The 26473-nt window shown below is 36.2% G+C and overlaps 1 protein-coding gene across 5 annotated transcripts in view; it reads right to left on the bottom strand.

Annotated features, from left to right (window-relative positions):
- The window catches only part of LOC140139723 (uncharacterized), a 190408-nt gene that overhangs the window by 47155 nt on the left and 116780 nt on the right, over positions 1–26473 (bottom strand). For 3 of the 5 annotated variants that reach the window (XM_072161428.1, XM_072161429.1, XM_072161427.1), the window contains one exon: positions 11560–11968. Coding sequence is in view for 2 of the 5 variants with exons in the window: in XM_072161424.1 (XP_072017525.1) it covers positions 11047–11562 (516 nt within the window). In the remaining 3 variants the exon portion in view is untranslated. Of the gene's footprint in view, positions 1–11046; positions 11969–26473 lie in introns of those variants that run through there. The other 2 variants (XM_072161424.1, XM_072161425.1) reach the window with 1 other exon arrangement.

The raw sequence follows: 26473 nt of genomic DNA, 5'->3' as shown, positions 1-26473 counted from the left end.
TGTTTTTCTTACATAACGTGTGAATATTTCTCTAGCTGTTGGTGCGGGCAAGCCCGGATCCAGGGGGGTGCAGCACCCCGGGGTATGGATCGCAAAAAAAACAACAGAAAAGAATGAAAGAAAGAGAGAGAGAGGGAGAAGAAAGAGAAAGAAAGAAAAGTATACACCAAATCGCGCGAATTGGGTGCAGAAATGCAAAATTTTCTTAGGCAAGGGTCCCCTTCCAACACTGTCTGGACCCCCGTTTTGGTCACTAACTTTACAGTAGGCACAGATTAGGGGGGCGGCCCTCCTCCCACAAAAAAGAAGAACGGAGAGAAGAGAAGAGAAAGGGGGAAAAGGATAAAAAAGAGGAGAGAAAAAGTTCAATTGTAAAAGCGCGACACGATGACCGCTTCACAGCCATTTTTTTTTACATTTCATTTCTATTTTTAAAGCACCCCGGGGGAAGCAGTCCTGGATCCGCCCTTGGGTGCGGGTGATTAGCATGATGTAAAAATTCTACAGAATTACGATCCAGGTCTTTATTACTGTACGGTATCGTCTAGTGCAGAACAACACATTCAAAAGTAGTACTGTAAACCCATTGCTATGGTAATAAAATCCTGTTACATCACTACTTCTACAGCTAGCTATCATGTATGTGGACGATATTCTAGGTAACTTTGGAAAGGTATCTGGCACTTTTCTTCTGTTTCTAGAGTGTTAAGATAGAATGGCAGCATCTATGATACAGAACCTTCTCAGGATATTCACTATATTTGAGGATTGAGTCAAATTGGTTCTGGCTACATACTTGTAAGAGTCTTTGCCAGTACTCAGCATCCTTTTGGTCTTGTTAGTTCATTATCTGGGGTCTTTTCTTGACAAATAATACATTCTTGCATGTCAGTTCTTGACCTCTTGGGCTTGTTGGTCCTAGAACATGAGGGATCTTCACTGTAATCAGACTCCATGTCTTTGGTCTTGATCTTTAATAATCTATTTGAAACACACAAATAGTAAGAAGAGCAAAATATAAGGCATGGTAAATACGAGAACACAGGAAATATAAGGGATGCGTATTCTGGGATTGCAAGATAAAAAAAACCCAAATATCTTTTAAACAGAATTAACAACCATAAGAGATTAAAAGGTAACATTCAAGGGTGACAGAATTACATTCAATGACAGCATATATTAATCCCGGACATTTAACATTTTCAGAAAAAAATATTTGTGCGAACTCGAACATATGACAAAACAATGACCCTTAATTTGGTGACAATTGCATCTCCATCGAGATATGTTAGTCTAAAATATACATAATTCATTTTGACCTTTAACTTTTCCCCCTGTATCCTCCAAACTAAGGGTCAGAGATAATCATGACAATACACTCCCGAGAGTGTGGGGTCACTCCCATTGTGGCCTGTACACCATCCGCGATAATGAAAACGCGTAAAAAGGGTAGTTTTTCGTGGGTTTAGGGTGTCAAAAACATGAAATATTGGAAAAAAGGGTAGCAAAATTGCAATTGCTAATACGCGGAAATGAAATTTAGGGTATGAAATTTGATGCAAGGAATAAAATCCCTGTTTAGGGTATTGTTTTAGCCAATGGTTAAATCCTTGTTTAGGGTGCTTTTCAAAAGTTGATTATCGCGGATGGTGTACAGGCCACAATGGGAGTGACCCCCGGGAATACACTATTTTAATCAGTTTGGTGATACAGTCAATTTGAGATATAATTCACATTTATTAGAGAAGTTTTAATTTTTTGCCCCATATGACATCTACCGATGACCTTTGATGACCCCTAGCTCTAGCTGGCTATATCTACCCATCTAGAATGTGACAAATTCATTTTGTACCCTTACAGGTAGTCCTGACCCCTTTGGCCCAAGGACTATTTTGTCTATAATGATTAGACAGTTGAACTTGTTGTATGTCCACAGCTGATAGCTGCTGATGAGCTTGGGTCTTGACTAAAGAAAGAGATATAGGTATTTAGAAAGAGCAGTATGTTCTCAAATTTACAGACATATATGGTATATAGAAAGAATAATATGTAGAATGACAGATGTTGTCTTATTAGTCTAGTGCCTCATGTCATTTCATGTTTTTTCTCGCCATGCGGGTATAATACTGAATTGGCACCCAATTTAGGTGTAATTTATCTTGGGTCGAACCTCTATCATGGAAAGTTTGCTATATCTTTATAAATATAATGATTAGCTATGATCGATTGTTCTAGATTTGGGTTTTAGCATTTTATATTTGAAAGAACTATGTGTAATTGCAATATTTTGAAACAACAAATCAAAACTGGGTGCTATGATGTACGAGATTGGGCTACAAGTGTGCATTTTACTAAGTTAGCAATAGGGAATTGCTTCATTTTGCATATGCATGAGTTTCTTGTGATGACCACCAAAATGTGGTTATTTTCAGAAAAAAAAGGACGAGGTTGTTTAAGAGTAGATATGAAATGTGCTGGATAAGTTTTTTGTTTGGGTTATGGATGAAATTTGCTGTAATCAACGAAATCTGGCGAATGGCTCATTTTCAGTCCAGATTGACACCCAACATATTCAAATTGGTTAAATTTTGACCAAAATAGGATATTTTCTTTTGAATTAATACTTGTCCAATTGTTTTTCCCCTATCCCATTATGTATGAAATTCCTAGTAGGCAAAGTTCTCTAAATATATAGTCAGTATCCATCCATGGTATTTGAGTTTTTTCCTATTATACTCAAAAATGGATTTTATTATAAGAAAATTATCCAGTGCATGCATGTAGTCTCCTTCATGCAGGCTGGGCCATCTGTACGTTCAAAGTATCTGTTTTTGACTATAACATATGATCAAGGTCACAATACAATGTTGTTGTATATCTGTGGTCATAGGCTCCATACCAGTTTGCTGATAACAGATAATAGATAGAGTAATTGAATTTTAACACCAAATGCTTATTTTGTAAACAGATAATACTCTGTGATTATTTATGGATGGAAACTAAGAAATTTGCTACAAATGAAATAATTGATATATTAAACATACATTTTGTTTTGTTAACGATGAAAATCCATTTACAAATAAAGTTTTTATGACCATTAATATTTGACATTATACTACTTTTGAACACTGCCAACTCAAAAACTTTGTTCTTGTTATCTGCCAGTAATGTTTGCTTATCTTAATTAGAATCCTAATAAATTACTGGATCAAGGCTATATCTGCATGTGATGATTTGAAAGCTTGTATTTAACCCTTACACCCAAAAAACCCACAGAATACCACAATGGAAAATTCTGCGCATGTATATGCATCCCAGGGTCTGCGATGACGCAATCACCCTAAGTGTCAAATGCGCACGGAATTGCTGGCCGGGCAGCAATTAGCTGTGTAGCTCCCAGTCCGCGATCGTGCGGTGGGCATGTGAGGGGTCAAAGGTTCGAATCCCGGGGGTGCCAAGTCAAAAATTCTTCTTCTTCTTGACTTTTTCGGATCTTCTGTGACTTCCGATAGCAAAAAACTTGGGTCAGTGTTAGGGTTAGAAAAGATGTATTTTTTTATGTTAGGGCCTATGTTAACCCTTACACCCAAAAAAACCACAGAATACCATGATGGAAAATTTTATGATGCATGCATGCATCCCAGGGTCTCTTGATGCGCGCAATCACCTGGGTCAGTGTTAGGGTTAAACAAGTTTCTTGCTGGTGAGTTTAATAAGTCATAGTCAGGATGTACAAAAAATGTAGGTTTCATTATGCCTCAAATCACTAATAGAGTAGATTAGATACAAAAATGCAAAGTTAGAACAAACTGCTATACACTTGATCTGTGAATTGTGTCTTTAGACTCTATACTAGTTTCAGTTTTAGACATTTCATTAAAAAACTGTAGTGTATTAAATGGTAAAAGATAGAAAAGGCAAAATGACAAAAGTTTAGAGTTATGAATTAGAGAGTTGACAGAAAGTTGTAAGAGTTAAATTATTATGGACATGATGGGTGTAAGCACGAAAATGTTGAAGGTCAGGTCAAAGTCCTCCGAGGTGAATTAAGTACAGATTGTCGATCACTGACAACTCTGCGCCAAAAAATATTAAAGGTCATCTGAGGTCGACTAAGTATTTATGGTTGAATTGTCAGAATGTTCAAAGTTGTGTCATAAAACGTAATCACAATTAAGCATTAAAAAAACATCAAAGTCATATCAAAGTTCACAGTTACTGATAATAGATAATTATTTGGATTGTAATGAATTGGGCAGCAAACATTCTTAAGGTCGTCTGAATATAGATTGTTGGATTGTTGCAAAACTCTGTGGATGTGATTTCCACTGATCCCTTTGTAAGTATGAATTAAATGTAGACCTATTTAACACACATTTTCCAATTCAGCTTTCAATATGCAAATTCTTGGGAATTTCCTAGTGTGTCATTTGTGGTAACGATATTTCCTTTAGTTGTGCATGTGCCACACACACTACCATTCCAAGTACATGTCAATGTAAAATTATGAAACATGAACTTCATCCATGTCTTTCACCCATGTCTTTTTGAAGACATTTCTTGTTTAAACCTGAAATCCAATCCACATGGACCACTGAATAAAGGAACCATGCTGCCAATTAACAATTTTCCTGATGGGTTTAAGGGGGTCAAATCCAAAATGGCGACTAATAAGTTAAATTAAAAAAAAACATGGTCCGATCAAGTTGTATAATATACCTCAAATTCTTCCTCTAATCATGAGGAACAACAAAGTCAATTGTCGCATATCTCAAGGATTAACAAATCATCCTAGAGATGGATGGTGAATCCAACGGACAAAGACACAAAACACATCAAGGATCAATAAATGATACAAGAGCATACCTTGAAAGATACGAACGAAAGTATACCAACTTGATGTAGGGAAACAAGTAAAATACAGACTAGATGGTGTGCAGAGGGGACAAAAACAACTAATGTAGGCACAGAAGTAGGTCAAAGTTCGATAGCCAAAAATTACCATTTCCAAGGCACACAGAAGTGTTAAACCAGCAAAAACGACTGGGATCAATGGGAATACAAAAGTGCACTGGAACAAGTGATGAACATCACTGCACATAAGCGGACACAATACACCAAACAAAAAATGTAGGCACAAAAACAAGCGAAGTTCAATGGCCAAAAATTACCAATTCCACAGAAGTGTCTGGAAAACATGCATATACTGGAACAAGTGATGAAAATCACTGTGCACATAAAGCAGACTAACTAAACCAAACAGACAAAAAACAAGCGACGTTTCGAGCAGATAAACTGCTCTTCTTCAAAGACAGACAACAAAATATGAAATCAAACAACAAAAACTACCTGCTGTAGTTTAAAAACAAATACAAGTCAAAAACTGAAGGCAAGTTCAAATAGAACTCAGTAGTAAACAATACAATGAGCTCAGAGCAAAATAAGCTATTTTTCTTTTCATTTAATTATCATAAAATCAGATATAAATATTTGACTCATTACAAAGTCATTGTTTCACTATTTATCAAGTAAATGGTGAGATTCTTTCTTTACAAAATTACAAGGACAAATGAAGGAAGTGGCAAGTGCAGCATGCACTCATTGTGACTATTTAATTTAGATGTTTCAATAGCCTCAATATTGATGGCCTAAAGCCCACGTCAGATGGTCAATCTTTACATCAAATTTGGCTTCAAATTTTGATTTGACAGATATTTGATGATCCCAACCAAACCCAGTCACACTATCAAATATTTACATCAAATGTTTTTGAACTATTGTGGTATTATCAGGGCCTCATCTGTATATAAGAGAAAGGGACAATCTCAATAGTTCACATGTTGTTTTATGTCTTATACTGATACTGTTGGTTTTGCTTTTAATTTGATGTTTTGTAAAATTAAATTAATATTATAGGCCTATTAGATTAAAAAATAAACATGTTAAAATAAAACATTCTAACAAGCTTCATAGTTTACAGCTTCATTTCTGTTTTCGTACAAATCAAGCTACTAAAGTATACCATATATCAGTAGGCCTACACATTGTTTTTCATACAGATGTTTACGTCCCGGTTTATGTGCAAGGCTAATCAGCATATAATGCTATACCATTAAAGTAAACATTATACATATAGGCCTAAATTAGTAAAGAAATGCACTACTCTCAATCAATCCGGTTATAAGAGCTGCTGAATGCTTATTTTATCTTTATGATCCTCACTTTGTAAGTTCCAAAGAAAGAACCTCCTCCTCTCGATAGAAGTCAATTAAGTCACAGGTAGTGTTTAAGATTTTACCTCTAGATATGATGATACTATAGAAAAATTATTTAATTTGTGTACATCGTGGAACATACTCTTTGCGTGGCTGTGCGTCGTAAGCTGTTGTAATCACTAATATGGACGCGTAGAGTAGCGTTGTACGCTTGTGTATTAGCATGATTAGTCGCGGAGTAACAAGCCTAGTTGAATGTTCCACGATGTACAAGAATTTAATTCTTGTTCTATAATTGGCTCATGATTCCCTTGGTATTGTAAAATTTGAAGGAAAAATAGAACATGTTGTATTTAGTTGCCAACTATTTTGACATTCCTGTAAACCCAAATTGTGTAAAGATTGACCAAACAGTGGCAGTCACACGGTCAATTGTCTTCAAACTGCTATGAACCAGGTGAAGGCAATTCATCATTTCCATTCCCTATGGAAGTACAGCCTGTCTAAAAAAAAATTGTGCAAGTGAAAAGCGCCTCTTTGGCAATTAGAAAATACCGTTGTGACATAATGCTTACATCAACGTCAAGGGCATAGTCTTAGCTCTCGAATGCCGTTTAGTCTGTTCAATTTGCTTGTTTTAATCTCGAGATATGCCCACTTAACAACGAAAGGGTACTTTTACTAGGGAAGAGGGCTGTACATGTAAATCAATGATAGCATCAAGTTTATCAAGAGTTCCTTCGTGAAATCAAAAGAATGCATATTACACAACAATACAAATTTGTTTTTAGTGTTTTATCATGGTAAAGGTGTGACAAATTAAACGATAAATGAATATTTCACATTCTGCTGTAAAATTAAATACATGTGCATGTCAATGATTTTACCATGGTCAATACTGTTCTCTTTCTCATTCAAATATTGCACACTTATAGGTTAATGAACTTTTACAAGTTCATGAAATTTGACAAATTAATGAAATTAGACAAACTAATGCATGCGCACTGGTGTTGATGCGTAAATGCACGAGCCCCGAAGGGGGGAGTGCATTAGATGCATCAACATCAGCTATCATTGATTTACATGTACAGCCCTATTCCCTAGTAAAAGTGGCACAATTGTGATTTTACCCTTTCGTTGTTTAAAACTAAACATATCTCGAGATTAAAAAGAGCAAATTGAACAGAACAAACGGTATTTGAGAGGTAAGACTGTGCCCTTGACGTTGATGTAAGCATCATGTCACAACGGTATTTTCTAATTGCAAAAGAGGGCACTTTTCACTTGCACAATTTTTTTTGAGACAGGCTGTATGTTGGAAAAGATTGACCGTCTGACGTGAGCTTAACAGTTTTTCATGTCATAACATTACCCAGGAATTAGTGGGTTTTTAGCGGGTTCGCCGTCGGACAAGCCGACGGCGAACCCGCTAAAAAATCCACTAATTGTTATGAATTCCCGTCGTAAAAGCCTATCCCACAATTTAATTACCCAGGAACCTGGTCCAGGACATACATTGCAATCTGCCTTCATAAGTGATTGTGGATCCTGGGCTTATCATTCAAAAGTCAATTTGTACCGAAATTCCTTCCCAAGCTTTTTAGGGCTTTCTTGGGGCTATCCTTGGCATTGTACCGTATTTCGTCAAATAAACGCCCCCGGGGGTGTTACATTTTCCCAAAGGGGGGCGTTTATTCAAGGTCAATTTTAGAACGATAATTCCTGTTAAAATCATTAGGTAAACTTAAAACTCACGCTAAAATGACAAACTATGAACTGACTTCTGGTTCACTTCCGGGTTTCCAATCCAGATTTTCGCCAAAAAGTGACGGTATTATCGACCATGTGGGGAACTTGGTAGCTTACTACACAAGATAGCATTGAAATATCGGCATTTTTGAAACATCTTGGTTGAAAAAAGTGGTGGGGGCGTTTATTTGAGGGGGGGGGCGACTATTTGACGAAATATGGTATGTTGTTTTATAAATATGTTGTGTGATGTATTTTAATGAAGGTGATTCAAAATGAAGTAAACTCATGTTTGTGGCGCATTTGTACAAAAGCACCACAAACATTGAGTTTACTTCATTTTGAATCACCCTGTAAAAGACATATACATAGCAGCACTTATTGTTTGATGTCATATAGAACTTGGGCTGAAGCAGATGATTATTAACAAAAACAGGTTTGAATATTGTCAGTCCATTATTATAAAAAAATTGATTTAAATCACTGATTTTTATTTTTTTTTATGTGATTTAAACCAACCTTGTCCAATGGAGATTTAGCTCTGTCCAACTGACACAATAACAATTATAAGCTTGAAAGTTTTAAGCTTACATAATTACAAAATAAAGTTTGATCATTTCAACATGGGACCGAGCCAAGAGAGCCGGCTGTGAACTGTAAACTGAGATGACCCATAGATCCAATTTACATACCACTACTTCGAAAAACTATGTCTACAGACGCATATTCACTTTAGCCACTCCGTCCAAAAGCTCTGACAATATGCCAACATGTGTTCAGATGCTCACAACTATGGTAAGCCTGTTAAACATTGCTAGAGTTAGGCATGCGTTGCAAATAGACCCAAAGATCAGCAGCTCCAGATGCAACCCCTTTCGCAATATTTCCCAAGCAAGTTGTAATCGGAACATCGGAAGACTATGAATTACATAATAATAATAATAATATTTATTTGAATTACTTGCAAACTACAAAAGTAACAAAATAACAGTAGATTAATACACACTCTACATTTCTTACACATGATAAAAGCAAGTAATTCAGGATGAGTGAATGGGCTGAAAAGTCCAAACACAGAAGTGCCCACTCATCCTGCACATAAAAGAATAATTTAAAATCAAAAGTACATAAAATAGAGAAAAGCAACATTTTCGAAAATAAAACCATTATGAAATCTTGAAACAATATTATAAATATGTAAAATACAGGCATTTAAAAATATATAGACCAAAACATGTTACACCACAAAATCATTTAAGCAGATTCAAGTAAAACGATTTACATTCAGACTTAAATACGACAAGGCTGTTAACATGATGTAATTCGGAGGGAATTCCATTCCAAAGACGTGGAAGTGAAACAAACATAGAATTAAAGAAAGAAGAAGATTTGGCAGTTTGGTGCAATAGCCTAGAATTATCCAAAATACTTCTTTGAACCAGGGAACTAAAAGAAGCAGGCCCAAATTCATTGATTATTTTAAATCCAAAGACTAATCTTTGACACTTGTAAACATCCTCAAGCTTAATCAATTTAAGGTCTACAAGCCTCTCAGAATAAGATGGACGATCTTCAAAATCAACTTCAGGAAAATCTTTGTAGAACAAAATGCAGTGATTTTCCTCTGGATTTTTCTAACCTATCAATATGATTCCTTTGAAATGGAGACCAGACACAAACGCAATAAACAATGTGAGGCAAAATAAGAGATTTGTAAAGATTGAGTAAAGCATCAGAAGTCATATTTCTGGTACATCTAACAATGAAACCAGAGAGTTTGGAAATCTTATTAGCGACATTACTAATATGAGAGTCAAAGGAAAGGTCCTTACTGAAAGTAACTCCAAGCAACTTGAATTCATCAACTTCTTTAAGCTCATCACTGCCCATAATATAAGAACTACAGAATTTGGGAGACTTAGATCTAGTCATGTGCATGGTGGAACACTTTGAAAGATTCAAAGGAAGTTTGTTACAAATTGACCACTGAAAAATGTTTTCAATGTCCTGCTGAAGAATCTTATGGTCTAAATCACCATAAATAGGACGGACAATTGAATTATCATCAGCGAACTGGAAAAGAGAAGAAGAAACCACATCATTTAAGTCATTAACAAACAGAAGAAACATGAGTTATAAGAGGATTTTGCATTTGAATATAGTGCCCTACCAATCAATACACACACGCATGGTAAGTGAAACTGTATACAGCTACAAAAATGGTTGGTTTAAGTCATAACTCGGGTTTGGTGTAAGCAATACAACAATTATCTTTTTAATTTAGACATTCAGAATCTGCTCTTTTCAATGATATTTTCATTTATATTGGATTACTTTTACATGTAAACTGTGTACAAAAGCAACACAAACATGAGTTTACTTCATCACCCTGTTAAAGACATATACATAGCAGCACTTATTGTTTGATGTCATAAAAGAACTTGAAGCAGATGATTAACCAAACAGAAAGAATTGTCAGTCCATTATTAATTAAAAAATTAATTTAAATCCCTGATTTTTATTTGTTTAAATGTGATTTAAACCAACCATGTCCAATGGAGATTTAGCTCTGTGCTGCTTATCCAACTGACACAATAACAAGCTTTGAAAGTTTTAAGCTTACATAATTACAAAATAAAGTTTGATCATGCCAAGAGAGCCGGCTGTGAACCGTAGACTGAGAGGACCCATAGATCCAATTTACATACCACTACTTTGATATAAAATTTGGTTGATTGAGCCCATATTTATTGGTCGAGCTATGAGTTTTAAAAGTCCAATATTTTAAAGCTCATAGCGAGACCAATAAATATTGAGCGTAAAGCATCAATTTTATCATTATTATGTTTTGGATCCAATATTTTCACACACTTGGATTCATCAAAACATAATAATGAAAAACGAGCAAACAAAGCGCAAAAATAAAAACAAATTTATGTTCAGACCAATTTCTCAATTCTGTGAGGGCACACTCATGTTATGAATATGATGCCATGTGGAGCATGTTGATACATATTTTGATTTCACTGGACATTTGCAGAAGTAACAAAATTAGAAAAAAAAATAATGAAGATACACCTACCTTTGCAAGCATCCCCTGCTGCTTCTTGTACATAATGTCAATAATCTTGTCATACAGTGTTCGTAATTGGTCAGGAATTTCTTCGCGTCCGTCTGTCTCAGACCAGTAAAACAGCATAAGAAGTACTATTAAAGGAGTACTTGTGTCCAAAGTCAACTTGTTCCCATCTATGACCTCCAGCAATTGATCTCCTAGCGCTTTTCTTTCTTGACCGAAAAACTTCTTTATGTACTTTTTTACGTTTTCCCTGGTCATCTTCTTCAGTTCTAAGCGTTTGTACCCAGGAATATCCCTCATTTGTTCTTCTCCCCATGGTCTTGTTGTTACTAGCACACGACAGTCTTTCAATTTTTGATCCTTTATTACATCTGTCACTCTATTATTACCAACCGTGGCTTGATTCACATCCTCACTTGACAAAAGTTTCGGTGCTTCATCAAGTCCATCAAAAATGAAAAATACTGACTGTTTTAGGTGCTGAATGACCTCGTTAAGTTTTGAAGGCTGAATATTCATGTTGGAAAGCAGGTTCTTGCAAATTGCATCTTCAACATCAGTGTCTTTATTAACTTTCGCCAGATCAATAATAAAAAGCAGCCGGATGTTATCAAGTGTTGTCCCCACACACCAATCATGAGCAACCTTGGCACAAAATGATGATTTGCCTTGCCCAGGATCTCCTACAAGGAGAAAACGTCTACTCTCTTCATCTTCTTCTATCTTGAACAGTTCTTCATATGATTCGAGGCTTTCTTTAATTGGTTTAGTTTCCTTTCCGACATCGCGATCTATGGTTACAGGTATGCGTAGATCTTGTCAAAGTCCATCCACTTGCCTGTCTGGTCCCACGGATATGCTCGCTTCTTGCAAATGTGACCCATGTAGTGCTTTCTCAGTTCCTTAGCAATACCATTGATCAAACCTGAATAAATAAATAAATAAATAGATAAATAAATACAAATAAATAAATGACAAATACATAAAACTAATAATACTAATAATTATAAATATGTTATCAATCATCAATCAATCAATGAACAATACATTTAAAATGAATACAGCGTGCAGTGGTTTGTAAATCCCTATCATTAGAAAGGCATATATTGAAAAAAACCTCGAATTAATTATATCTAATGAGCGAGCACCTAGCCACTAGTTCTCGCAGCATAAAGACATAGATTAGCTTATTTGCTTTGAACCCCAAGCATGTTCAATAGGAGATATTATCAGACAAATTCGGCAAAGGCATGTCACCAAATGACTTCCCAGCTGAAAACGTTAAAGTAAGTATGGCCTATTCAGCAAAAAAAAATAATAATTTGGTGGTGGTTATTGAATGGTGTGGGGGGGGGGGGTATAGTCCCATGTACTCGATCCCACCCAAGAAAGAAAAGATCCGATCTTAACACCAAAAGATCTATTTTATAACGTTTTTGTTCAGAGTCCGAATCAGTATTTTCAAGGAAATTTTCATGGGGGTCGTATAACGCTTCGTCGCTGAAGCTTAAGGGGACATAAAGTTATTGTTATTTTCAGTAGAAGTTTGTGGGTAGAGATCTAATGGCACTCAGCTAAACCAGCCTTATCTAGCATGCATATAGTTTCCATAATTGCATAATCTGACCCCCCCACAGAGGAATCAGTTGGCAGTATTCTCCAATTAAATCAAGAAAAAAACAAATTTGTATGAAATACAGGTTTTCGACCAGTTCAATATGATTCAAAAACACAACTGAGAAAATGTAGAAAAGAGAAGAAGAAAAAAAATACCTGAGAGAAGGCTTGGGTGGGGTTCGAACCTAGATTAAGTGACGCATGCAATATACGTGTGATATAAAAATTACGGTACAGCGCGCTAACCGATTGCGCCAACAAGGCAAGTTATATATTTGAGGTAAAAAGACAAACTTAATGAACAAGAAGTCAAAATTGTTTATAAAACTAATTTATATCTCTCATCTGTGTTTTATTTGCATGATTAACAACAGAAATCAAACTAAATCCATATTTAAGCAAACAAAATACAAAACAAAGGCAAGTTAAAAAGTCCCCTTTTTTTTAAAGGGGAGGGGCGAGTGTATGGAACAAGACGCCGCTTCTGAGTATATAAAATAACATTTCTTGAAAACAATGCGCCAAGTTTATGCACAATATATCATGTCCAACTGCCTTAGGATTGTTCAACTTTTATATATTACCCTAAAATGATGTAATACAAATATTTGTCTGGAAATGCACGCATATTATGCTCATTTTTAGGGTGTTAGAGACCTATAGTGACGTTGCACTTCCGGTCCGTTGGAAGTGATTTGCCTCCTTGTGACTTGAAACGATATCAGACAGTGTCTGACACAATTTTAATTTTTAATGGTTTGATTTTCTATTTTTTAAAGCAAATTTTAGGGGGGCAGGGCGGGTGAATGACTTTAACTCTTTGGCTTTTTCCAATATGATTTCCTAATGATAGCATCAAAGAAACTTATCTTAAACGCATATTGGCTGAAAAATTAAACATATGTACTAATTTTCAAAATTTCTACTTAAAGCCAGGGGGGGGGATGTCTTGCAACATGAATATTATAGGTCTACTAAGCAGATATTTTTCCACAGAAATTCCTTCACCAGAATCTATTTTCTAGAATGCTCAAAACTTGCGGGGGTAGAACATGGATTTTGTTCATTTGTTCATTTTTATCTCATTTCCTGTTGTATATACCAATACGTGCGAGATTCAAACATTCTAATAATAGGCCTATTCACCAAAGGCAGTGATGCTCACAACTCTATTGTAATATATAACTCTTGGTTTTCTCCAGGATCACTTTGTAATGATGACTGTCACATTGTATGATAACTTAATACTCTTCCTAGACCGAGACATGGTGGATGATTTGGGACTTGGAAGGATAACAATTGAAGTCCCATGTTTTGACAAGCATCAGCAAATAAGCAATGGCAGAATGTTGGGCAAGTCGTTAATAAAAAGAAGAAATAACATGAGGCTCAAACTAAGCCTTGGGGTACTCCGGAAACCTCTGGAAGCCAGTCAGAATACAGTCAGTACACCAATTAAAGAGGTTAGAGTTGATATTAAATGATTGCAATTTGTTAATAAGTAATGAGAGACAAACAATATCGAAAACTTTTGGAGAAATCTAGGTAAATTATATGGTCTTGCCCAACTCTGTCCAATTGTGAGCTACATATTATCATGAAACACAAAAATATGTGAGTGTGAAATGCCCCTTCATGGAGATGGTATAGGTTTTCCTTAATTAGGGGCAATGTGATCCTAAAAACATCCCTCTCTATTATCACACAGAGAGAAATAGGTCTATATGTCTCAACCTGCTGCTTGTCAGGTTGGTTAATCACTGTTACCATGTTAGGACAGAGCCAAACCTTGAGCAATTCACCCTTAGCATATATACATATTGGATGGCACATTTCTTAAGCTACTAGTGGATCAAGAGCAGTCAGAAGGGGGCAATTTGAGAACTATTTCAAAAATGTAAAAAAATGGCAGCGAAGCGGGCATCACATCGTGCTTTTGCAACACAGGATGGTGGTTGAGGTGGGATGTGGGATGTGCCCTCCTCAGAATTGAGTAACTTTGCAAAATAAAGACCTTATTGAAGCCCTTTGATCATGTTGATGGACCATTTTTAGCACTATTATTGTGTAAAATTTTAGATTAAAAAAGCCGAATATTTGTGAAATGACGGCGTGGACAAGTTTTCCCTATTAATGTATAAATTGTTGCTTTAAACATAAAGTGCTGGATGTCCAAACCAGAAGTGAAAAGGGCAACATCTCTATGCATACGCAGGTGGTGTCTGAGGGGGATACTTCCCCTGAGAAGTTGGAAGGCCCACTTTAGTGGACCATTTTGACACTGTTATTGTGTACAATTTATTTTATGTGTGATAATGAAAGCCCAGTTGATGAAGCCATTCACGGACCATTATTCACTATTATTGTAGGCCTAATTATTAAAAAAAAAAAAAACAGAAGCGAAAACGACCGTTTGTTTATCCATACGCAAGGGGCGTCGAGGGACATGTTCCCCCTCAGAAGTTGGAAAATTGTGCAAAATGAAGGTCCAATCCATTTGGTACATCATCTTTACACTTTTATCCCCAAAAAAAAAGGACCCGAACTCAATTTACAAAATTTTAAATGTTACATTGGACTGCTGATACTTTATTTATAAGGCTGCATTATAAGCACTTTAGGAGAAATACCATTTGGGCCATCAGCTTTTAAAACTGATTTTCCAAGATGTCTAAAATATCGGTGCCATTGATCTGAAATTTGCCCAGCAATTGATGGAAATGTTTTTTAGGATATCTGCCAGGTAGAGGAGGGTCTTGATATAATTGTACATAAAATTCTACCCTAAGATCCCAGGTGACATTTCAGCAGGAATGCATTAAAGAACTCAGCAGCTACAATGGTGGCCATAAGACTTGGGACAGTTTTGATAGGGTGATGTAAATAAGCCCCCACTCCCCCAAACAATGAATCCTACTTTTTTGGTTATGCGCACCAAGTGGCACCCAACATTGATTGGTGGGGAAGGAGGAGGGTTGGGATGTTAAGAAAATGTTTAGTCTTGATACCAAAGAAACCTCACGTTAAAAATAACTGATAGTGTAAGTGTTCCAACACATTTTGACCATGGTTGTAGATGACATCAAGTACACTACTACTAAACAAACAGAAAACAGAATTCCTTGTTGATATCTCAAAACAAAATACAAATTTGCTCTCGGACATCACTTTAACAATTGGGGATGTAACCATTAAAAAGCCTCAGCTATCCGCAACATCGGTGCTACCTTTGAGGCTGAAATGACCAGGTCCAACCATGTCTCAACTCTCTCAAGCTCCAACTTACATCTCCGTATTACATCTCATTATATAGGCTTGGATACTTGTAAACAAGCAGTTGTTCAAGCTCTTATTATCTCATCTCTAAACTTGATTAGGCAATTACTCATTGACTTTGCAATGCTACATCTAAAAGACATTTGCAAACTCCAGATTCTGCAGAAGGGAGGAGCAGCAGATGGTGATTTTGGATGAGTGTAGATTGAGGTTGAAATTATTGTGGAATTCATATGCAATTTATGCATGAAGTGTACAGTCAAAGTGTTTTGTAGAAGTAGTACAAATATAGGTATTGACAGAAGACAAGACATCCGCAGTTATAATGCTGTGAAACTTTCATCCTACAGGAACATAGGAGACGAAGAAATGATTTGACAATCAAGCCCAAAGACTTGTACTAAGACTAATTTCAGGCTATGAATTACAATTTTTGGAAAACACATGTTCTTATATATTTTATAACTAATTATCAAAATCAAAATCAACATAAAAAATTAATTTTTGAACAAACTCATGACCTATACTACAAACTTTGTATGCTTAGACTTGTGCCAAGTCTTAAACTTTTGTGACTGCAATACGTTATCATGCAAAATTACACAATTTTGCCAATTTTCCCTCAAATTGCAAAACTATTAAAATTCGCCAGTTAGAGCTAACTAAAGGATTAGGATTTAGCTATGTTTCATTTGGCAAAACAGGATATCTTTTTAGATAAAAAATTAGTTCTGTATTTTTCTGGAATAGGGAGTTTGTGTAGCACCTTGCTAAATTTGTGCAATTGTCATGATTATTTTGTGAAAAATTACAGTGGAATTGATTCATAAAAAGTGTGCAGTAGAACTAGTGCAAGGATCCTCAGGTGACAGGACTATTGTTATTTCACTCCAGAAAATTGATTTCAATTCTATTCAAATTCAATTCTTACACCTACACCTAGAGTCTTGCTATTCAATCAATTCCAATTCAATCGACCTTGCTTTAGAATTAATTCAATTCGATTCCAATTCAATTTTCAATTCAAAATCATTTCATTTCAATTCCAATCCAATGCAGTGAAATTAACAGCTAATCAATTTCAATTCAATTCTGAGCATTCATTTCAATTCCAATTCAATTCCAATACAGTTGCAGTTTGTGTTACACTGTAAAAACACAAATGTCAAACTTCAAAACATGTGTTTAATATCTAAACACAAGGCATCAAATTACTAAACATGTTTAGCATTTAGACATGTTTTAATACAAATCGAGGACAATATGGTGTCTAGAATGGTGTTTAATATCTAGACACTCTTTTTGCAGTGCATGTTTTAAATTTTACTACCAATTTTATAACACTTGAGTCAGCAACACAAAGTCAAAATCAAGTACACTACTTGTCACAAAAGCATTTCAACAGAAGATACTTCATTGTTATGTTAACTCACTTTTCACATTCAAACAATGCGAGTGATCCTTGACCTCGGGGTCCTATTTTATGAAACTTTGGAACTTCTTAATTCTTAGGTGACTGACTTCCTAATATTTGTCTTAACTTCTTGTCCACCATGCACATTATTTTCTAAACTTAAGGTGTGTGGTACGATCGATAATGGGACCCTGCCCCCACACTGACCTCAAAGATGTCAAAAATCAAGATTTTGATACTATTAGATAGTCCCTACTTGTCTACTGCTCCTCCTAAGATTTTACACCCAAAATCCTTGTACTTTTGAAAAAGTGTGAAAAAAGTTGTCAAAGATATAAGCATTTTCATCAATAGTTTTCTTACAGTTTGTTCAAATGTACAATGACTTTTGAGCATAAAAATTAGGAGCTTGAGAAAAATAGGGGCTTTATGATTAGTGCCAAAAGTTTGAGATCTTTGGCAAGTGGGGGGATCTCATACTCACATTATCGATCATATCAAGCAAATTAAAACATTGGAAATGCTAAGAATCAATTTGCATCATATTGGGCTATTCCAGAAAATAAGTGCACACCCCCTATAGAGGAGTGAATTTGAAATGAGTGAAAAACTCGGATTTCCAAGCTTATAACTCTACAAAAGTCTGGATTTCGGTTACAAATAATCAAAGAAAAACCCGGTTTCCATATTCTTCATGAAAAAGTGAAAATAACCGGAAATTTTAACCACTTTCATGTTGAAGTTTCGAATTCCAACTTCATATTGTACAGAAGGGTATAGAGGAGTGGCATAAAATACGAGGAAAAAATCCGGATTTTTAGTGACAAGTGGGTAAAAGTCCGGTTTCAAGGGGTATAGAGGAGTGACATCAAATATGTTGAAAAAATCCGGATTTCCAAGGGGTATAGAGGAGTGACATCAAATATGTTGAAAAAATCCGGATTTTTAGTGCAAATGTAAAAAGTCCGGATTTCAAGGGGTATAGAGGAGTGACATTAAATATGTTGAAAAAGTCCGGATTTTTTAATGACAAATGTCAAAAGTCCGGATTTCCAAGGAGTATAATGGGACAAATGGGTGGCCTTAGATACGATGAAATGTCTTGATTTTTTAGCGACAATACGATGAAATGTCCTGATTTTTTAGCGACGAGTAGGAAATGTTCAGATTTCCAAGGGTTGTAGAGGAGTGGCATTCAATATGATCAATAGCCTATTAGAAAAAAAATATTTTGAGGTGATAGACATTAATTATGATAAAAGCAACAAAAATTTAAAAATTAAAATTTTTTTGTGAGTGTATGGGGAACAATTTGAATACAGTATTTGTATTTTTTAGCCACAGCCTACATGGTTGATTTTTTACTGGTTTAAAAGTTTAGGACTTATAATTTCTCTTTTATATTTTTACATACCGTATTAAATAAATGTCATTTTTATTTTTAACATGATTGTGAATTTAATATAAGCTGTACAAATGTGTATGTTGTTTATTATTGAAGTTAATGGGCTACTAAAGTACTATTGAAAACTTATGAAATTCCTTTCTTTTCAAGACATATAAACCAACTGCATGATGTTTTGTATCACACTTCTGATAGTAATCTGATATGCGTGTATTAGACTATGCTTTATCACAGACACAGGCAGAGCAGGGTTGTGTATCTGATCTGGTGTAACCTTGAGCCAACCACTATTTAACCTCACAACCTCTAGCTCTTTGATACTGTATGTAGCGGGCAAATTTGATTTTTTAAGGTAGGGCCCACTGGAGTATTTGCACTGACATACAAATTGCATGTATATAACTATAAGTAATACTAGTACATGTACTTTCTATGGCATTGGCATTATGCTTTTGGCATTTTGCATATATTTTTTTTCATTTACACCTATTGAATATGTCATATAATTAAATACATGAATTTGTTTGTAACAATTTCCATGAGGAGGTTCTTTTTGCAAAAATGGGTTTATGGAAGTTCTATCCGGAGGGAAGTTCATTGCTTGAAGGATAGGAGTCATAGGACTACTTCCAATTCCAGAATTTGGGATCATATTATTCTGTTTTGCCAACTTGCTAGTAACACAAACTATTACGGTTCTTACATTAAGCAGACTGGCCGACTGTGGCAGACTGAGGCAGACTGGGTTAGAATATGAGACTAGAATCAAAATATACCATTTGGTATACTAGTGGTAGTAATGTCAGGTTAGAACTACCCCTAATGGTGGACAAAAATTATCAAGGTCATGTCAGGGTCATACAGGCTCAAATTGCCACAGATTGTTGCAGGTTCATAAAAATTGGTGTCAAGGAAAGCGAGACAACAAGCTACAACAAATGTCTGACGTAAAATCGATATATGTTACGTATAATATCTGGTAGAAATATATTATCGATTTTACGTCATCAAACATTCGTTAGAACTATAAGGGGCTGTGCAATAATTATGAGCCCTGGGTGAGGGTAAAATTCGGGGGGGGGGTCAGAAATGTTTGGCAAGCCGAAAGGGGGGGGAGCAATTTTTGGCAAGCCGAGAGGGGAAAGCGATTTTTGACACACATTCATGGGGCGCCTTTTGAATAAAACGCGCTAAAAAGGCCTAGGAAAACGTTACGGTACTGAAACACTTTAATATGCAAATTTTCCTGCTCGCTGCGCTCGCAACATTTATCAAGACCATTTAAGGTTTGCAAATTGGGATGTGCAAGTGGGGGGGGGGGCAAAGAATTTTTGGCGGGCGAGAGGGGGGGCCCGGGGCAAGCAATTTTGGCGGGCCGAGAGGGGGCCCGGGGGCAAGCAATTTTTACGAGCCGTTTCTAAATTTACCCCCCCACCCTCACACACATACACACTGGGGGCTCATAAATATTGCACAGCCCCTAAACATTTAAATACTGGAAATAGAATGGGAATAGATTTTTTTTAAAATACCGTAGATATGTTACATCAAATATTTTACATCGAATAAAAAGTCTGTAGGGTCACTAACACTATTAAGATTTGACAACCACTTTCCATCCTATTTATCATAAATCTAGGCCACCACACAATATGGACCACATAGACCGCATCCCAATGGCATAGCCCAATAACCTGAATTAAACATTCATAGTGCAAAATTTGATCTGAAGTTGCAGAGTATGAGTTTTATCCCCATATTTTGAAAGGTCATTCAATGAATGTACAAATGTATTGGGGTTAAAGAACTGTGCCCCTTAAATATATGAGCATGTTGTGGATCCTAGTGACACTATTATCCATTATAATAAGGAACACAAGAGGATGAATTCCTTGCATGAGGGTCAACCCAAATATATTGCTCAATACAATAGGGGTATTTGTTAAATAATTGAATTGAATTGAATACATACAATTATTAAGTATGACATTGGGATGTACCTGTTTACACAGCAACTGTTGTAAAAAATAACAGTTTTATAATGATGGAAAGTATTTCATGAACATGCAACAATCCAGTCTGCCACAGTCTGCCAGTCTGCATAATGTAAAAACCGCAAACTATTACTAAAAAGTCATATTTATATTTTGGTTATAGGTCTATATACCAAAAACATGTTGTATAGGGTGTTTTTGTATGCTGTGACAATCAACCCTATAGTAAATTGTACATATTCAGTAAATACCAGTCTATCATGAATCATGATATCAATATGTGACCCGCATTGACAAAACCAGGAACAAGTCGCATTTTTGACATTTCATGATTTGAATAAAAATGTAAACACCCCGGGGGGGCACTCAACTTGAATTTTGGTAGGGGTGTGCGGCGCGGAGCGCCGAACTTTGGGAACTAAGAACTGATTTTCGGGCAAAATAGGGCTTGAAGAACTGAAATTAGGGCCAAATTATAGGCTGTTGAGCTAAAAATTTCTAAATTATTTCCAAATTTGAGCTTAAAGAGCTACAAATTGTCAGAGTTTGAGGCTCAAAGAACTGGAGCAGATCCAAATGTGGGGCTTAAGGAACTGCCGGAGAGCCTGAAAAAGGGACCCTTGAGCGCCGCACATACCCTCCGGGGTAAACACAAGACAATAAGCTTTAAAATGATACCAAAATTATATAAATAGCATCAATACTTTTCAAGATGAATAATTTTGTAAATGATACCTTGATATTTTTGTCAAATTGCTATTCTGAGTAATGGGCCAATTAGTTTCATAGCATCAATACTTTTCAAGATATGGATAATTTTGTAAATGATACCTTGATATTTATTTACTAAATATGTATTTATTTATACCATGAAATTAAGAATTCCATAATTTAATTTTGTTATGGGAATGTAATCTTTAAAGGCCTACAACTCAAAAAACATGTCTGGTGACTTGTTCGGGTTTTGTTGGAGCTGGTCACATATGCAAAGGAGTGTTCAGAAATGGGGTTTGGAAATAATATTTTGTAATGAGTCGAAATGGAGCGTAATGGAAATGGGTCCAACTATTTACCAAAAATGGAAATAGGTCCAAAATGACCCAAAATAAAAATATTAATAATAATTATGATGATGATGATGATAAAGTTTTGTAACCTTAGGCCAAGTAAAAATTGTTCATATGTAGGTAGGCCCCCTCTAATGATCACAAAACCTTCCAAAAGTGTTTCTTATATAAAGCATTTCAACTTCCTAGACATCTTTCAAAAAATGTTATAACTCAATTTCAAAAAACAAAAATGAAATTGAAGTTACCTCAAAAAAGGAAGCGGTAGGGGATGAGAAAGATGTTTTTTACTTGGCCTTATACTGACTGGTATAAAATGAACATTTTATTTTAAAAGTTGATTAGTTGAATATGAACCGACCACAGAGAAAAGGTCCATTGTCTACCCCGTGTGTTCCGGGAGAGGGGGTACTCCCACTTTTGAGGTGACTTTTTGCATGCTTCGCGCGCATTTTGGACTATTTTCACATTTTTAGCTTAAAAGTTATTTTTCAGGGTCACTGACAGCCAATTTTTTGCACATGTGCATAATGAACCCAATTTTCTTGGTGCCCTCTTTTTTTTTTATTTACTGCCATAGATCACCTAAGGCACAGGTCACTTTCATATTCGAGTCTCCCCAGTGGCGTAGCTGCCGGGGGAAAAAATTGCCTGTTTGGGCCCCGCCCCCTGGCGCTATCTTGGCCCCCGCCCCCTAGCGCAAGGAAAAAAGAGGAAACAGGAGGAGAGAGAGAGAGGAAGAAAGGGAGAGGAGGGAGAACAAAATGTGTTGCTTCGCCCGGGGCTAGCGCCTATAATCCACACTTTTTCAAACCACCGGAAAAAAAAATTGGGTCAACCTTTTGATGAAGGGGCGGCAAATTTTTTTTGCTTGGTGGATTTGGGCCCCCGCCCCATACAGGCTTGCAAGTTCCCCCCCCCCCCGGCTTAATCCTAATCCTTTAGTTAGTTTTAACTGGCAATAAAAGTCAAATTTCAATAGTTTTGCAATTTGAGGAAAATTAGCTAAAACATGCAATTTTGCATGATTTCTTACAATTGCAGTCACAATATTCAAAGCTCAATTCTATGTATTCAAAATTTTGAGTATAGGCTGAGTTTGTTCATAAATTTAATTTTTTATGTTGAGAATAAAAGATATTTAGAAATTGTGTTTTCTGAAAATTAGAATCCATAACCTGAAATTGGTTTTAGTACAAGGCTGGTCTTGATTTTCACAGCCAGGATTGGGATTTAGCAAAGCCTATATTTCATTTGCCAAAACAGGATAATATTTATTTGATTACAAAAAATTTGTATTGCATTTTTCTGGAGCCGGAGTAGTGTGGGCATCGGTATTATTGGGATTTTAGATGCAAAAATTTAACATGGACTGCGAAAAAGGTCTAGTGTAGATTCATATGACAATTAAAGCCACAAAACGTTCTGAGAATTACTTGGGCAAAAAATGCAAATGGAACTCGCCATAAGTACAGGTACGGGTCTCGGACCATGAGTACGGGTACGGGTCCCAGGCCATGGGTACAGGTATGGGTCTCCATGAGTATGGATCTGGGTCCAAAGTCAAAATAGGGCATGAGTGCAGGTGCGGGTCCGAAGCCGTGGAGTAGCAATGCGAATGCAGGTACAGAAATTGGGACTCGAGTATGGGTATTGCTCCCAATATGGGCACAGGGTGCAGGCCATGGGTACAGGTATGGAAATTGGGACTTGTATGGGTCCTATTATAGGTATATGGGTATAAACAAATTAATTAAACAAGTACAAAAAGAGTGGTTATAGTGAATCTAGCCTAAAGGTGGCATATTTTGAGATGCAAGTGAAAAAAACTATGTCTATGTATGGACACCTAGATTGTGCAATACTAATTTCAACATATATTTAGCAGTGATAGTAGTGATGTAGCTTTCGAGTGTGGACTCGGACTCAAGTCCACTTTTTGCTGGACTCGGTCGGATTCGGCAAAGAAGTACTTGGGTTCAAGTCGACCCCGAGTCCGATTCAGTCCAATCAATCCATGGACAATGTGCGGAAAAATTATTTATCTCAAAACATCAATTGGAATTACATTAATTGTCCACAATTTTCCAAGTAAGTGGAATCATTCATGCACATGATCTACATCCTCCAGAATAGTCCAGATTATCCATTAGCTTAATCATATAATTATTATCATTAATTATGCACATCCAGTTAATTATATCCATGTTTTATTAATACCGGTATTTAAAAACCCTATAAATCTCCTATAAATCCCAAATTTCTGTATGGTAAGGACCTCTGTATTCATTTACTCACATGCACTAGTCCAAGCCTGGGCACAAGAAATACATGTGATGTGGCTGGCGGAAAATCTCACACCAGTCACATTATCATGTAGTTCCACATGTGTGCACTGTGCAGCATAGTAGTAGTGGAGTGTATTTGGATGGGGAATATCAAAATGATTAATAAACATAAAAGCTATATAATAATGATATTTTAACATGATAACTTGAAATTCCCCACAAAAGAACAAATCTTGAAATGTTTTCCCAGTTTGCTGGTTTTTTTCTGTATTAATTGATCAGTCATTGTGTGAATATGAGACATGTAGCATATGCGGGAGCATATGATGCATGGATATGGGTGGCAATGTGCACAGGCTGTTACAGTGTAGCAGCATTCATGATCATTTTGTCAGTGTAGCCAGGGCTGGGTTTATCTTTTTCAGGGCCCTGGACCAAGCTTAAATAAAATTAAGGGCACTTGCTATAGCTTTCTATCTGGATCCATGTGTTACTCCCCACCCAACAATGACACTCCTAGTCAGGACTTATGTCTGGCCTTGGAGGAATCTGCTTGTTTTTCACCTGCCGTGGTGTGAATTCACATACATTTGCACCAAAACTACATGATTTGGATGCATTTCTGTGTTATTAAGTTCACAATTACACTCACTTAGCACCACCAAGGGACTAAATTCTATAATTGTAACTAATTATTATAAGGTCAAAAAAAAAAAAGGTTTGTCTCAAAGCTTGCTTGTGCGTTTGTAAAATCGCATGATTTGACAAAAAAGAACTGCAGAAAGTTTTTTTATTTCAAAAAATTTTTTTTCGCATTTCGTATTTGTTTTTAAATTTCTCGTGAGCTTTGAGACAAACCTTTTTTTTTTTTTGCCTAATGTAAATTTTTACCAATACATATAGGTCCTATTGAAATTCAATTACAAAATTTTACCAAGCTGTATTACATTTCAATACTAGGCCTACATGCAGTAAGTTACACGGCAAATGAAATAAAGTGTCCAGCTTGTCCGAGTCCTTTTGTGTCCGAGTCTAGACTAAAGAGTCCAACTCGATCCGGGGTGCCGAGTCCGAGCCAAGTCCGAGTCCAACAAAAATAAGACCGAGTCCGGTGGACTCAGTCAGAGTCCATGCCGGGGTTTGGTGTTGGGAGTCATTTAACTTTATGTGACGGGTATCTGTCTACTGGCATTGCTTAGTAGGGGCCTATTTGTATATTAAATGATGCTCTAAAAAGGGGTCACAGGGTATAACAAAATGAAAAAGGAGTAATTTGGTATAACATCTTGAAAAAATGGGTCATTTGGTAGAACATTTCCAAAAAAATGAAGAAAAATTTTAGATTTTGCTGAAATAAGAGAATTTGACAGTTTCCTCTTTATATTTTACGGCATTTTGAAAATTATAGAAAGATAGCCGACCTAAAAGTAAAGGGGTCATCCAGGGTATGACTGAAAAAAGGGGTCATCAAGTGTATTTGTTTTTTTTGTTTTTTTCAAATGGAGCCTATAGTGACAGACTCATAGTACTTGTCACTTGTAAAGTTGAGTCCCGGCGGGGGCCTCTTAGCTGCGTAGTGCAAAAAAGCACCCGATTACTATACCTCGCTTGTATCACTAACCAACCCATCTCTATACCATTTTTACTGAAATGGTGACCCATCCTTATATCATCAATATACCAAAAACTTTCAACAGCCCATCTCAATACCATCACAGAAATAATGGGTCATTAATATACCCGAAACAATTTCAAAACCACCCCATTGGTATACCAAAAAGCGATGAAAATGCACCTCAAAACCTTTGAGCACCCCCGTACACCATTTCTTAGGGAGAGGCCCCCCCGGGAGTTGAGTGCCCCCTGTCAAATCCATGTTGAATATTAAGTTATAATGTTATAATTTTATAGCAAAGATTCCAATAGACAATTTTGAACCAATTCTATATACATGTACACTGTCACTGTAAACAATAGAGAATTAAGATTAATCAAGCTGCTGCACAGTAATGCTGTGGTCAGACTCTTCTCTGAATACAATGAGACAACTATCACCCCACACCACTTCCTCTATACACACCCACTGTCAAACCCCACCCCACATAAGTGTCACAGTCATTTCCATACCCTAAGTAACTCCGAAGGTAAAAACTACATGTATCACATGTCAACAGTCCGCTGCCGGGGTATTTGTGTGTGACACACTACATGTAAGTGGCCAGGTACTAGAGAAGTGGGTGATTCTCTGAAAAGGTGAACTTTTAAGTCGCGCGACTTTCTGCGCGCATAAAAGTTTTAAAAGCGGATTTTTTTTTCTTTTTTGGCTTAGTCATGGACTTTTGTATGTATAAAAATAGTTAAGAACATCC

Source organism: Amphiura filiformis, chromosome 18 (assembly GCF_039555335.1).
Source record: "Amphiura filiformis chromosome 18, Afil_fr2py, whole genome shotgun sequence".
NCBI lineage: Eukaryota > Metazoa > Echinodermata > Ophiuroidea > Amphilepidida > Amphiuridae > Amphiura > Amphiura filiformis.
The sequence above is the reverse complement of the archived record's forward strand: the minus strand, read 5'-3'. Positions and strand labels throughout refer to the sequence as shown.